Raw genomic sequence first — 16,435 nt, 5'->3', positions numbered from 1 at the left:
GCTGCCTCTTTATATAAAAAGTTTAGGAGAGATGTAGTAATGTAAAAGTGTGGGTTTTTTTCTTATACACATTAGGGTATACGAATATGTTACTAGTATTACACATTAGCAGAAGAACCATGTATCTGTAGAGCCTATAGTTCTTTTTTTTTTTTTGGTGAGGCAATTGGGATTCAGTGACTTGCCCAGGGTCACACAGCTAGTAAGTATCAAGTGTCTGAGGCTGGATTTGAACTCAGGTCCTCCTGAATCCAGGGCTGGTGCTTTATCCACTTCGCCATCTAGCTGCCCAGAGCCTATAGTTCTTTAATCTCTGCATAAATATGCATGGGAGGTTTATTAATTTGCTTTTTTCACTTTGGTGGGGTTTTTTCCCCCTCCTCACTAATTATGTGTATAAATTAAGGGAGTATTTTAAAGACTGCTGTTTACAATTTAGGTGTTTCAAATGTGAAATAAATTCTGGATAATAAAGTTGGACAGAGTATAAATAGAAAAGTAAACTGTTGGATTTCCCAAATAGCTAGGAAACTGGAAATACTGTGTTGATTGCTTTTTAAATTGTATTGAATGGTCAGTACTTGAATGTGTGGTAAATTTGTAAAAGAATGGTGCTGAAATTTTTTGTCTTTTAGTCGCATTGTAAATATGTTAATGATGAAACTTGTCATTGTATGCTTGTGTGCTTTCAGAAATATAAAATGCCTCAAAAGCTGTTTGTCTTTTTGCATTTAGTGTTTCCATTTGTGTAAATAATTTGTGAATATTTGCTTTGGGAGTTGAAAACTACCTGCTGATCATGGCTCATCATTATTCAAAGGAAAAGCTGGATGAAGAGTTTGAACAATTTATGAAAGAGGTAAGTTTGTATTTTTAAGAGGCTGATAAGTTAGAATGTAGTCTAATTGAGGAAAGGGACTGTCTTCTTTTTTATATTCCCCTTATCTGTGTTTCAGTAGTGCTTAGCTCAGTGCCTGAAAAATTATATCTTGAATTTGACCAAATATGCTTCCTGGTCAGGTAGTCACCATCTTTTGAGGAGCAGCATGATGTACAAAGAACACTGGACTGAGAGGCAGAAGACCCAAGTCCTTGTTCTTTAACCTTGGGAAAATCCCTTCAATGAGAGAGGTTGGATCAATTTTTCTTTAATGCTCCTTCCTTCTCTAATGATTATTTGATTCTATTCTGTAACATTGTTTGGCTTTCAACTGTATTTGAATACATAATAAATACAAGTTAAATCCATTGACATGAAAAAGTTTGTGTTTTGATTCAGTTAATATTTACTAATGTTAGTCTAACGTTTACTAATGTTCTCAATCCTCATCTTTCTTGACCTCTCTGCTGATCACCCTTATCTCCCTGATACTGTTTTCTTCAGGTTTTCATGACAGTGCTCTGTCCTGGTATCCCCCTATAACGTTTCACAGGGATGTTGTAGAGGTCTAAATGAAATAATGTAAATTACTAAGGAAATCCCAGTTGTTATCAGTAGTGCATCAAATTTTGGTGGGAAGAGCCAGGCCTAGGAGATCAGTAAGCTCAATAGTTGGAGAAGCAGAGAACTATATGTCCCACTGTGTGGGGTTCCCCTATATTGCCCATCATGCCTCTGCCTTGCCCTCTATATTAATCCCTTAAATGTCTTTACATTTATTAAGAAAGCTAGAGCTTTATTATTTGACCTCCAGATACTGGAACCCACTCTACCCCTCCTCAGCACACTGATTTTTTGGTTCAAAGTCCCTGAATGGGATGATGGCTCTGTCAGTGGAGAGAAAAGCACAGATGTTATGAAGATAAAATAACTAAGACTTACAGACTGTTTGGATTTAGGGAATTATGGGTAAGGGAAGAGTGAAGCATGACTTCCAAGGTTACATATCATACCGCTCCTTCTTATTCTTTTTTGCTGGATAGTCATCTAGGCTATGCTGCCTAACTGAGTATCCCTCAACACATGGTGCTGGGTCGGCTTCTCCCTCCCATAGATTCAATTATCTCTAATCAGATCATTTTCAGATCTGTTTATCTACCCCTAACCTCTCTCCTGACTTATAGTTTCACAACTTCAACTGTCTATTGGACATCCTGAACAGGATGTTCCGTCAATATCTTAAATTCAATGTATCCAAAACTGAACTCATTATCTGTTCTCCCCAAACCTCTCCCTTCCAGACTTCCATATTACTGTTAAGGGCACAATTTTCTGTCTCCCAGACTTACAGCCTAGATGTCATCCATGACTCCTTATTCTTTTTCACCTTCCCATATATAACCATTTGTCAAGTGCTGCCATTTCTACCTTTATAATTTCTCTTATCAATTTTACCCCCCTTCTTTCCTCTGATACTACCACTGGCCTGAACTATTGTAACAGTCTTTTGGTTGGTCTGCATGCTTCTTCTCTCCCCACTCCAGTTCCTCTACTCAGCCGCCAAAATGATCTTCCTTAATGTCAAGTCTGACAATGTCATTTCCCTATTCAGCAAACTCCATTGGGTCCTTATTACCTCTATGATCAAATATAAAATCCTCTCTTTGGCTTTTAAAGCCCTTCATACCCTTGCCTCATCCTTCCTTTCCAGTCTTATCCTTATTCCCCTCCACTTACTCTTCCATGCAATAACACTGGCCTCTTTGCTGTTCCTTGAACAAGCCACTGTATCTCTCTATTCCCGGCATTCTCTCCATTTTATCGTGTGTGTGTGTGTGTGTGTGTGTGTGTGTGTGTGTGTGTGTGTGTGTGAGAGAGACATTTCTATATCTTGTTTATATATAGCTATTCCTGTCTTGTGTACACTATTAGATTAAATTTCTTGATAGCAGAGACTTTCAGTTTTGCTTCATATCCCAGCATGTAACACAGTGACTGGTACATTTTAGGCATTTAACAACAAACTTGTTGAGTAATTGACCAGACTACTAAGGGACAACTATGAGTAAAGCATTGTTAGGTACCAGTGAAATAAGGACAAAAACAAAGCACTCCTTGCCAGAAAAGATACATTATAATCAGTAAACATTTGTTAACTGTCTACTATGTATCTGCTGAGTGTTGGAGATACAAAAAGAAGCAAAAGCTGGTTCATGCCCTGAAGACACTTCCAGTCTAGTGGAGGAGATAATATGCAAACAAATATATACTAAGTAAATTATGTACAGAGTAAATAAGAAATAATTAACAGAGGGAAGACAAAATTAAGAGGAGTTGAGAAAATCTTCCAGTAAAAGATAAGATTTTAGGGGGCGGCTAGGTGGTACAGTGGATAAAGCACCAGCCCTGGATTCAGGAGGACCTGAGTTTAAATCCGGCCTCAGACACTTGACACTTACTAGCTGTGTGACCCTGGGCAAGTCACTTAACCCTCATTGCCCTGCAAAAAAAAAAAAAAAAAGATAAGATTTTAGTTGGGACATTATACCATAAGGATGTAACATCTATGAGGATAGGTAGATATGTATAATATAATATAATATGAGGAAGGCAAAAGAGAGATGAGACAAAAGTATGAAAAATTGAGGAAGACTGAGTAGTGATAACTGCCAAAGGTCAAGGAAGGTTTCAGTCAGGAAAGTGCCAACTAAGCTATACCTTGATGAAAGATAAGGCTCCTGAAAGGTAGAGATGAGGAAAGAACATATTCTGGGCATGGATATGGAGGGGAGAGATGGAATATTTAATTTGTGGGATAGCTAGCAGTTTAGTTTGTCTGAATTGTGGAATTTGCGGTTCTGTAATGTGCAGTACAGCCAGAAAGGTAGGTTGATTCCAGATTGTAGAAAGCCATAATTGGCTAGGAAATTTGTATTTTATCTTAGAAGTAATGGGTCATTTGGTGGCCACTGAAATTTTTGAGCCGGGAAGTAGTAGATCAGACCTATGCCTTAGGAAGATAATTTTGGGTGCCATATAAAGGATAAAAGTATTTTGGAGATGAGAGAATGGCAGTAGGGAAGTTAATTGGAAGGCTATTTCCATACTCCCAGCTGATTGGTGATAGGGACTTGAATGAGATAATGACTGGGTTAGTCAAAAACAAAGGGCAGAGTCACTAACTGCTGTGAAGGGAGAATTGCTAGGACTTAGGTACTGATGGAATGTAGGGGATTAAGGGTGAGGGAGGAGTGAAGCATGTTTTCCAAGGATACAAATCTGGAAAGACTTGTGTACAATGCAGAAACAGGGAAGTTTAGAGTAAACAAAGTTTTAGGGACAAAGATGAGTTTGCTTTGAGACATGCGCAGTTTAAGGTAGGAGACAGAGATATGGGGACTGGTGTGTAAGAGATAAATTAGGACTGGTTGTATAAATAGAATGTGAAGTGATCTGAATAGAGATCATAATTGAACCTGTAGAAATAAGTGACAGCATCAAGGGACAGTGCAGAAAGAAGAGAGCCTGGAACATAGATTTGGGAGGTACCTTCCCTAAGGAGTGGGAGATTGTTGATGATCTAATAAAGAAGACTAAGAATAGGAAGATAGAAGAAAAGAGAGCAATCACAGAAATTCTCTGTGGTTTTGCAGTGTCACTGGGAGCAAATTAGAACTACCAAAAGAAAGTTGCTAAGAAACTTCTAAAGACCCTATCTCATAAATATGTTTGTGTACTTTAGCTCTTCTAAGCTATTATAGAAACCTTCCCCGAAGTTCCATTTAATTCAGGGAAGCTCTAGGTCTGTTTCCCCAGATTAACACTCTATGACTTCTAGAATATTCAAACTGACACCATAGGTTTTAGAGTTGGAAGGGAAAAGACCACCTGGTTTTAGGGGCCTTGTTTTATAGTTGAGGAAATTGAAGTCCAGAATGAAATGACTTGTTCAAAGTTATACAGGTAGTAAGTAGTGAAGTCTGAGATTAGAAGCCAGGTTTTATGACTCCAAGTGGTAGTTTTTCTGTCATAGTCAATTAGTAAATTCATTTTGTCATAACTGTCATAGTCATTTGTAAATTCCAATGTAAATTACCACCTTATCTATCAGAATGAATGGCCAAGCCTTTCTCCAGGAATATTTGACACAACTATACCTAAAAACTTGGAAGTATATGGGGGCAGCTAGGTGGAGCAGTGGATGAAGCTCAGTACCTGGATTCAGGAGGACCTGTGTTCAAATCCAGTCTCAGATGCTTGATACTTTACTAGCTGTGTGACCCTGGGCAGTCACTTAACCCTCATTGCCCTGCAAAAAAAACCTTGGAAGTATGAACCAGATTGAGGCAAAGTATCAAATCTTTAATTAATTCATTAACTTAATGAATTAATTCATTTGCTGTGATTATAGCTTAGTTGATCATAGAAGAAATGGCATACTCCCAAAACATAAATGTGCTATGGACTTTTCTACTAGTGAAATGAATGAATTAGTTAAACAGCATTTATTAAGTGATCACTATGTTCCAAGTGCTAGGGATACAAATAGAAAAGATAGATCAAACCTTCCCTCAAGGAGCTCACCTTCTGATAGGGAGGCAAATAGGAGATTTCAATTACAAGTCAGATGGAAAGCCCCAGTGATCCTTAGGGTGTGGTGTCAAAGTGAAAAACAGTGCACCTTCTTTTATGTAAATTCCATTGGTAAAATCATATTCATTTCTGATGTTGAACCATTTGGCAGTGCCAAGGACTTTGGTGATAAGAACTTTATTTTCAGGGTCTTCAGTAGTTGTAATTGTTGAGATAACTGAGTTAACTGAGCAGTTGCAGGAGCAGTTACCAGGTCACATCTCCACAAAGGTTGTTTCCCTGGATAACGACTATAGGTACTAGGCTGCAAGCAGGGCCTGTAGTGTAGAGAATGTTGTTCCTGGGGCTCTCGGGCTTATCTACCCATCTTTAGCTATTGACCAGTGGTTAGTATTGGTGGTGGTAGGAATGGTCAGCCTCTCCTTCACATGGGATCCTTGCCTTGAGGATGGCTTTAGGGCCTGGGACTTGAAGCAGGTCCAGTGGTCCAGCAGTGATATTCCCAGAGCTCTTGCTCAGGGTCCTGAGATGCCTTCACCATGGTCTGAGGCGGTCAGAGGAGGAGTAATAGTTTGACCTGCCTGGAACAAATAGCCTCCTGTCTCTTCTTCAGGGTGATTTACTGGAAAATTCATAACTTTATGGCACTGACTGGACTTCTCCTTATATGTGTATGGGAGAGTCAGGGACAGTATGATAGAGTTCCAACCAATTGCTTAATCCTGCCTTTTGACATAGTGTTATCTTGTGTTTGGAAAATCTGGAAGTCCAAAAGTTTTTTTTAAAGTAAAGATAATTAGCTATGTTTTGAAAATAATATTTGTTTCAATTCCATCTACTAAAGATTCTTTATTGTTATTATTTTTTCATAACAGTATTTTATTATTTTCCAGTTACATATAGAGATAGTTTGAAACATTTGTTTCTATAAGATTTCTAGTTTCAAATTTTTCTTCCTCTCCCCTCCCCAAGACAGCAAGCAATCTGATATAGGTTATATATGTATAATCACATTAAACTATTTCTGCATTAGTCATGCTGTGTAAGAAGAACCAGAGCAGAAAGGAAAAACCTCAAAAAAGAAAAACAAAAAAATAGAAATAGTATGGTTCAATCTACGTCTAGATTCCATAGTTCTTTTTTTCTGGATTTGGAGAGCATTTTCCATCATGAGTTCTTTGGAACTATCTTGGACCATTGTACTGCCAAGAAGAGTCAAGTCTATCACAGTTGATCAACACACAATGTGGTTGATCCTGTGTACAATGTTCTCATGGTTCTGCTCATCTCACTCAGCATCAGTTCATGTAAGTCCTTCCAGGTTTCTCTGAAATCTGCCTACTCATCGTTTCTTACAGCACATTAGTATTCCATTACATTCACATACCACAACTTGTTCAGCCATTCCCCAGTTGATGGGCATCCCCTCAATTTCCAATTCCTTGCCACCACAAAAAGAGCAGCTATAAATATTTTTGTACATGTGGGTCCTTTTCCCTTTTTTATGATCTCTTTGGGATACAGAACTAGTAGTGGTATTACTGGGTCAAAGGATATGCACAGCCCCATAGCCCTTTGGGCATAGTTCCAAATTGCTCTTCAGAAAGGTTGGATTAGTTCACAACTCCATGAACAATCCATCAGTGTTCCAATTTTTCCACAGCTTCTCAAACATTTATTATTTTCCTTTTTTGTCATATTAGCCAATCTGATAGGTGTCAGATGGTACCTCAGAGTTGTTTTAATTTGCATTTCTCTAATTAATAGTGATTTAGAGTATTTTTTCACATGGCAATAGATAGCTTTGATTTCTTCATCAGAAAACTGCCTGTTCCTATCCTTTGACCATTTATCAATTGGAGAATGACTTGGATTCTTATAAATTTGATTTACTTCCTGATATAGTTTAGAAATGAGACCTTTATCAGAAATACTGGCTATAAAAATTGTTTCTCAGCTTTCTGCCTCCTTTCTAATTTTGGATGCATTGCATCTGTTTGTACAAAACCTTTTTAATTTAATGTAATCAAAATCATCCATTTTGCATTTTATAATCTATCTCTTGTTTGGTCTTAAACTTTTCCTTTCCATAAATCTGAGACGTAAACTATTCCTTCCTCTCCTAATTACCCATAGTATCACCTTTTATTTCTAAATCATATACCCATTTTGACTTTATTTTAGTATAAGGTGTAAGATGTTGGTCTGTGCCTAGTTTCTGCCATACTATCTTCCAGTTTTTCCAGCAGTTTTTGTCAAGTACTGAGTCCCTATCCCAGAAACTGGAGTCTTTGGATTTATCAAAGAGTACATTACTAAAGTCATTTACTACTGTGTCCCTGTGCCTAACCTATTCCATTGATCTACCACCGTTTTTCTTAGCCAGTACCAAATAGTTTTGATGACTGCTGCTTTATAGTAAAGCTTCAGATTTGGTACAGCTAGCCTACCTTCCATCTACTAAAGATTCTTACTTTAAAACAGAGATTCTTGATCTGTTTTGGGACAGAAACCCTTTCATTGGTCTATGAAGCCTACATTTACCTTCTTAGAATATTTCTAACTGCTTAAAATAAGGTACATAAGATTATAAAGAAACCAATTATATTGAAATAAAGTTTAATCTTTTTCCCCCCATCTAAGCTCAGAACTACTGAAATCTACCCATGACCCCTTGGCTGCAGGTCTATAATCCCTGCTTTAAAGTAGAGAATTTTGAGATAGTCTAGTTTATCTATTTTTTTTTTTTTTTTGGTGAGGCAGTTGGGGTTAAGTGACTTGCCCAGGGTCGGTCACACAGCTAGTAAGTGTCAAATGTCTGTGGCTAGATTTGAACTCGGGTCCTTCTGAATCCAGGACCAGTGCTCTATCCACTGCGCCACCTAGCTGCCCCTATTTTTTAATTAAGAAAGACCTTTGTTCTTGGAGTATCACTGCCATCTATTGATGGCATTTTTATAATTATAGGGTGCATTTTTATAATTATAGGACTAAATATGTAAGTCACATAGGAGACGTCTTTATAGGCATATATCTTCTACCATATATTTGTAATTGGAAATCTACATTTGTGCAGTGGATTAAACAAATTCTGTGAACTACCTATACATGTAGGTGTTATTGGCTGATTGATAATATACATATTTTCACATACATATAAGTGTGTCATTGTAGCTCTGTATATATGCTTTAAAATCAGTTCAAAATAACTTTGAATTAGTCCTCAAATTTTTCATATGGAAATGGTGACATCACTGGTAAATATTACCAAAAATTAGATGAGTAATCCCAGGATTATTGAATCTTTTGTCCACTTCAGTCCAGAGGATGCTTGTAAGTCTGGGTATGTTTAGAAGATGAAAGAAAAGTTTGTTTACTCTAAAATAGTGGTATTAGACTCATGGCCTACAGGCTATCTACAGCTAACCACATTACCAAGTATAGCCCAAATTAGATTAAAATGTAATTGTGACATAATAACAAAATAAATTTTGTTGTTTGTTGATGTTATTCAGTTGTGTGTAAGTCTTTGTGACCCCATTTGGGGTTTTCTTGGCAGAGATACTGTAGTTGTTTGCCATTTCCTTCTCCAGTTCATTTGATAGAGGCAAAGAGGGTTAAGTGACTTGCCCAAGGTGACATAGCCAGTAAGTGTCTGAGGCCAGATTTGATCTTAGGAAGATGAATCTTTCTGGTTCCAGGTCCAGCACTTCATCTACTTCACCACCTGATTGTTAAATTTTCAGTGTGAGCATTTACACATTGGAACTCAACAAATACTACAAATTAGAACTTGATATATTATTTTGCTAATTATCTAGACTTAAGAAAGTGATGGGGAAATTGTAAAAGCAGACAAAATTTAAAAGGGTGTCATAATGCAGATTGAAGCATACTTTTATTGTCTGTGTTTTCTACTGCAGTGTGGCTAATATGGAAATAGGTTTTTTATGACTTAACATGTATAAGTAATATCAAATAGATTGCCTTCTCAAGGAGCAGGTGGAGGAGGGAGAAAATTTGGAACTCAACATTTTTAAAAAATCAATGTTAAAAATATTTTTGCATGTAATTGGGAAATATTTAATGGAATAAGTAAAAAAAAAATTAAACCCAATAAAACATAGATAACATTACATTTTAAAACCAAGTCAGTATGTGGCTCACAAGAATACGTAGGTATGAGTGATTTAGTGGGTACTGTTTCTATTTGAGTATGAGGCCACTGCTCTCAAGTATTGTCATGGATGCAATTGATTGGCATTAAAATTGGCCTCTTCTTATTTGTACCTATTCTTTCCTCCCATTTCCCCTACCCCCCCCACCCCTCCACTGCCCCTCACACACATTCTGGGCATATTATAAGTGAAGTCCTATCCCACCACTAGGAGGACATTCATTTCTGATGTTAAACATTTGGCTGTGCCAGGGACTTTGGGCATGCAAACTTTCTTTTCTGGGTCCTTAGGAGCTGTGACCTACAGGGGTAGTTGCTAAATTACAACTCCACAAAGTCTGCTTCTCTGGACGATGGCTGCAGGTTCCTACCAGTTTGACCACTAGCGAGTACATACATAAAGACAATTGTGCTAGTTTGAAGCCTGTTTAATTTACATCAATTTAGGACATAGACATTTACAGTGACAGAAGAATGGATGGCATAGTGATGAAGCCTCCACTGGTAGAGACAGTAATCTCTCAGAAAAAAGGTGATAAGATGGTGCAGTGGATAAAGCATTGGCCCTGGATTCAGGAGGACCTGAGTTCAGATCCATCCTCAGTCACTTAATACTTACTAGCTGTGTGACCCTGGGCAAGTCACTTAACCCTCATTGTCCCCCCACACACACACACACACACAAAAAAGTGATAGGGGCACCAAGAGAAGGAAAGGCAGGATATATATTTGAAGACAAGGTTCAGAAATGTAGTCATTAAGGCTTTTTAACTTCTGTTGACTACCCAAAAATACTAAAGTTAGAAGAGACCTTAGAGATCATTTGTTACAAAAAGAAACCAAGCTCCCAACATGACTTTTCTGTAGTTACGTAGCTACTTGGTGTCTGACCTACAGTTGAAACCTGTTTGTCTCACTTTTTAAAGAATGATTGCTGATTTTTAAAGATTATACGTGTGCACGGGGGCGGCTAGGTGGCACAGTGGATAAAGCACCGGCCCTGGATTCAGGAATACCTGAGTTCAAATCTGACCTCAGACACTTGACACTTGCTAGCTGTGTGACCCTGGGAAATTCACTTAACCCCCGTTGCCCTGCAAAAAAAAAAAAAAAAAAAAGATTATACGTGTGCAGAAAAGATATTTATTAAATACTTCCCCGTGCCTCTTATGGAAAACATAGCATTATGTAAATATACAATTTATCATTTATCATATGCCTACTATGTAAGTTACATAGGTAGTAAATAGAGCCAAGATTTATTCCCCCCTCCCCCTGCCAAGAAAGCTTTTCAGTTTTCCCTATAGCTCTTACCAAAAAGAGAATGCTTTCTCCACCAAATTACATTTTGGGGTTTATCAAGTACTAGGTTACTGTTTTTAATTACTTTTGTTTCCTGTTTATCTGTTTAGCTGATTTGTTCTTCTGATTTTTAACTAGTATCAGGCAGCTTTGATGACTATTGTTTTATAATAGAGTTTCAGGTATGGTAATACTGTGCCTTTAGTCATCCTTTTTCTCATTTTCCTTGAGATTCTACATCTTTTGTTTTTTCTTTTTGTTTTTTCTTTTTGTTTTTTTTTGCGGGGCAATGGGGGTTAAGTGACTTGCCCAGGGTCACACAGCTAGTAAGTGTCAAGTGTCTGAGGCCGGATTTGAACTCAGGTACTCCTGAATCCAGGGCCGGTGCTTTATCCACTGCGCCACCTAGCCACCCCCTTTTGTTTTTTCTAAATGAACTTAGTTATTCTATAAACTGTTGCCTAGGTAGTTTGATTGGTGTAGTACTATATGTGTAAATTATTTGAGAGGTGGCATTATGATTTTTAGTATCCAGGCAACATGTAATCTTGAGCAGTGGCTATCTCTCCAATTATTTAATTTTATTTTTATTTCTGTTAAGATACTTTTATTACATTTGGATAAATCTTACATGTTTCTATATAAGTTATTATCTGTGTGTTATATCTATTTTGTCATAATTTTGAATGATATTCCACTTGTCATTTCTTGCTGGTTTTTGTTAGTACTATATAAACATGCTGATGACTTTTATTTATTTATTTATTTATTTATTTTTATCCTGCTACTTCGCAGACACCATTATGTCTAACAGACATCATATGACTAACAAAAGAGAGAAGGCAGAATTGCTCATTTCCCATTTTGCTTTTGTTATCATCTAACGAGAATGATCTTTTGCATTAGAAATTACATAAAAGAAAATACATAACAGGAAGTTGACATATCAAATATAAGTAAGGAGCTAGTAAAAGGGCTCCTAGCTGTCCTTGGTGAATTCAGGTCACCTAGCACAGATGACTTCCATCCTCAGGTACTGAAAGAATTGTCAAATGGGATTGCTGAGTCACTGTCAGTGGCATTTAAAGGTCATGAAAAATGGGAGAGATACCACAGGATTGGAAAAGAACAATTGTTATTCTGATTTTCCAAAAAGGAAGAAGAGAGAATCACACACTATAATCCAGTGAGATTGACTTTAATTCCTGGTAAAATTGTAGCTGTCCTTGGTGAATTCAAGTCACCTAGCACAGATGACTTCCATCTTTTTTACCCCTTCTTGTCAGTTTCAACCACTTATATAACATAACTAAACTTCAAGTATTCCCATTTGCAGACTTTGTGTTCATTTATCCAGGAACCAATTTAGTTAAGTAAAATTTTCTTCTCCTGACTTTAATGTCCTCAGATTCTAAAAGTGATTAATAATGTTTGAATTTCATAACTATGCCTAAAATTTTTCAGAAAGAATTTGAGCATGTGGGAAATAATTATTAATAATATCTTGGGGGATCCAGGGATCTCCCCTTCTTTCTTAAGGCAAGCCCACTTGCCTTATTAATAAAGTGATTGAATTACCCAGAAACTATGTCTCTCATATTTTTAATTGCCACAAGCATAAATAAGTAGTTCTATAGTTTGATATGAGTAATGGTGGCATTCCCCATTAGAAATGTAACAAATGTTTATTTTTCACAATAAAAAATGTCAAAGGAGAACAAATTGTTTGCTAATAGTTCTTGCTCTAGCTATAAATTCAATTCCCAATTATAACAGGGATTTAATAGATATATAACTCATTTACATGTACATATGTGTCTCAAGTAAGAGTATCTAAATTTATATCTTCACTAAATTATAATGTATATCTGTCATTGGTATCTATCTGTGTTTTCTCCAGTAATATTTCTTATTGCCTCAGGGAGGGGGGGTAAGGAGGGAAAAAATTTGGAACTCAAAACTTTAAATAAAAAAATGATTATTATTTTTAAAATAGTGACATAGTATATATGGTTTTTTTTTAATTTATTTATTTTTATTATTTTTTTTTTTTGCGGGGCTATGGAGGTTAAGTGACTTGCCCAGGGTCACACAGCTAGTCAAGTGTCTGAGGCTGGATTTGAACTCAGGTACTCCTGGATCCAGGGCCGGTACTTTATCCACTGCGCTACCTAGCTGCCCCAGTATATATGTTTTTTAAAAACATACCCTATTTTTCAGTCTCTTTCAGATGATTCATTTGGAAACTCAAAGAAGACATGTAGACGTCACAGAAAAAGAGATTTTAAAAAGAAAACTTCAGCACCATGGTGGTTAACAGATGATGATTTTGGAGATGATGGTAAATACTTTTTTTTTTTCATTTCATAATATGAACTATTTTGACCACAAGGTGTCAGTCAAGACCTTTCTTTTAGTCTGAATTTTTGGAAAATAAATACAAATATATAAGAAAAGCATGAACACAGTGAGATTTTGTCCTTACTGTTCATAGCTTATTTTTTCTTGCTTTTCATATAATTCCATCATGTATATGATATAAAATTGGGAATGACTATATTTCCATTTCATGAGGTTTTATCTTGGCACAATTCATATTTTCTTAAAAGCGCCACCAAGTAATGTAGAAATATGTCTATTTTATATATAATTCCAAGTTCCTGTTTTTGGTGGAGCAATGATTTAATTGGTGTTATTTCTTCTACTGGTTTCAGATCCCAACATGACTTTTGATCTGGTGTCATTCCTGTCCATGCCTTTCTATAAATTCCCTGGAGCAGGACTTCTTAATCTTTTTTTTGTGTCATGAACCCTTTTGTCAGTCTGATGACACATAATAGCTGTGTGACCATGGATAAGTTATTTAACCTCTGCCTACCTCAGTTTCTCTGCAAAATGGGTATAATTATAGCAACTAGGTTTTCATGAGGATTCAATGAGATACATGTTAAAATGCTTTGCAAATCTTAAAGCAATATAGAAATATTGGTGGTATTATTGCTAGCAACATCATTATCATCCTCTGAATCTAAACCTCAATGTACTCAATGTATCACCATTATAGAACTGGGAAGAGTGAAATGTGACTTTGTATGTTTGTATGAAGACATGTTTGTATGCTCAGGTCGATTCAGATTATGCGGCTACACCAAAGTCATTCCCTATATCTTTTTTTTTTTTTTTTAGTGAGGCAATTGGGGTTAAGTGACTTGCCCAGGGTCACACAGGTAGTAAGTGGTAAGTGTCTGAGGCCGGATTTGAACTCAGGTACTCCTGACTCCAGGGCCGGTGCTTTATCCACTGCACCACCTAGCTGCCCCTCCCTATATCTTTTATCTGAAGTTATGTAGGCTCATTAAAGTATTTTAATGCACTGCTTCTCTGAGTTATTCTGAAACTTTGGAAGACCTCATGGGGTATATAGGGAGCATAGAGTTGGAGGTGGTGGAATGTAATATCTTGGCATTGTTCAGGTTACATCTTCATTGGATCATCCAGGAGCTGACTATGTGGTAGATCTGGGAAGAGCTGGGAGCTCTTATAAATATCTTATAAAAAGACTTGAGCAAGCATTTAATTGGGAGGCAGTAATGCCAAACAATAAGGCTAGGGATCAGAAGTACAGATGGAGTAAGGGAGAATCTTGGTCTGCCTTGGAACATTTACTTTAGAGTATGATCCTTATCCTTGGGAAGAGAATATTGTGCCCCAAGAGTGACAGAAATACATGTAAGGCTATTAAATCTATTTGATATTTTAGTCTTTATACATTTAATAATAAGAGGAAAACTTCTGACGTACGATGATTGCTTTGGAAAACTGAGAGTGGGAATATTTGCAGATAATTGAAAAGGAGAACATTTAAAAGAATAGGGGATTGAGACCTGGAAAGGTTACAGAGAACAGTAAGCTGCCTAGAACAAGAAAGTAAGCTATTATAAGGAGCTGTTGAAGGATATAGGTTAACTGAGGAGGAATAGGAATAACAATCCAATCGGGTTGAGGACAGTTTATAAAATCTGATAACCACTGACAAATATCAAATGTTATAAGAATTCCAGGAGGATTGTTACAGGAGGATTGTTACAGTAGTAAGCAGAAATAAGCTCATTTTTATGATGAACTGAGAACACATAACACATAGTGAGATTATTGACTATGCAAAGCTGTATTCAATAGGGACAAAAGATTAGGAACTTAAGGAAAATTAGGCATGCCGGAGGTCCTAAAAAGAATGGATCTCTTTGGTGCCTCAAGACACGGGTCTGTGGATCCTTCCCCAAGAGGGAGAAGCTGAGGAATGTTCTCTCAAGGAAAAGAAAGGAAATATGTGAGAAACCCTTCCTGGGTAACAGAGACTACAAATTTATTAGATTGCAAAGCAAGGGATTGGGACATCTTAGTAATTACATATTGCTGAAAGAAGCAGGAAAGGGTATGGAGTAGGGGGAGAGATGAGGGAGGAGTGGGGCAGTAAATGGGCCTTATACTCATCAGAATTGGCTCAAGAGATTTTACTCTCAGCAGAGTTGGCTCAAGGACGGATTAACATACACACTCAATTGGGTAGAGTAATCTATTTAACCCTGCAGGAAGGGGATAAGGAGGGAGGGGGGAAAGAAGGGAAGGCAGAGTGGGGGAGGGGGCAGTCAGAAGCAAAACCCTTTTGAGGAGGGATAGGGTAAAAGAAGATAGAAAAAAGAGTAGATAGGAATTACATGTTGCAAAGCAAATTTAAGTATAGAGTCAGTCATACCTTGGGAGCCTTCCAAGGTTAAAGAGCATTAAAAAAAAGAACCTGGCCATCAGTTTTGCATAGTGAACTATCTTATCAATGTAAGGTACCATATGAACAAGAGAGAGCAGAGGCTGTATCACTGGCAGGAGCTCAGGGAGTGTGTAAAGAATCTGGAGAGAGGATAGAGCTCCCAAAGTGAATTGTGGAGGGGAAAATGGAGTATTTATGCTATGTCCTTTTAAAATGGGAAGATCAAAAGACATCAAAAGCACAACCATTCAGACAGTTTTATCCACAGTAGATAAATGGAATTTGCTAAAGAAATAAATCAGGGTTGTTGGCCCACTTTTAAGACTGGAAAAGGGGGAGGAAAAGTGGGATTGCCATCATTTATTTTGTTTCGTATTCTGGCTCACGCATAGTAACGTGCTAGTTGTATGAATATAGGGGATTATGGGAATTGTCTAGATTTCAGAGGACTCCTGTGGGTGAGCTGTTTATCAGGTGCATGGGAAAAACCTGACAGGCCATTTTTGATACAGCCTGGGATCTGGCTACTTCAGTCCTGACACAACAATATGGAGGCACAGACAAATACAGGGGGTATGTGTTGGATGTGGAAAATAAGTAGCTATGATGTATATCTCAGACCCTCCTCAAGGGAGTTGCCTATCTGCACTGAGGAGGGTGGAGAAATGCCAGAGAGGGAAGACTTTCCATACTAGGAGTTCCCTACTCTAATGAA

General features: G+C 37.3%; 1 protein-coding gene across 1 annotated transcript in view; it reads left to right on the top strand.

Moving 5' to 3' along the window:
• The window catches only part of CEP162 (centrosomal protein 162), a 118,803-nt gene that overhangs the window by 1,243 nt on the left and 101,125 nt on the right, over positions 1-16,435 (top strand). Inside the window, exons 2-3 of the mRNA XM_043964663.1 lie at positions 736-859; positions 13,173-13,293. Of these exons, the coding sequence (XP_043820598.1) occupies positions 800-859; positions 13,173-13,293 (181 nt within the window). The 5' untranslated portion in view covers positions 736-799. The remainder of the gene's footprint in view (positions 1-735; positions 860-13,172; positions 13,294-16,435) is intronic.

Source organism: Dromiciops gliroides, chromosome 4 (assembly GCF_019393635.1).
Source record: "Dromiciops gliroides isolate mDroGli1 chromosome 4, mDroGli1.pri, whole genome shotgun sequence".
In the NCBI taxonomy this organism is placed as follows: domain Eukaryota; kingdom Metazoa; phylum Chordata; class Mammalia; order Microbiotheria; family Microbiotheriidae; genus Dromiciops; species Dromiciops gliroides.
Note: the sequence above shows the minus strand (reverse complement) of the source record. Positions and strands in the feature narration are given on the sequence as shown.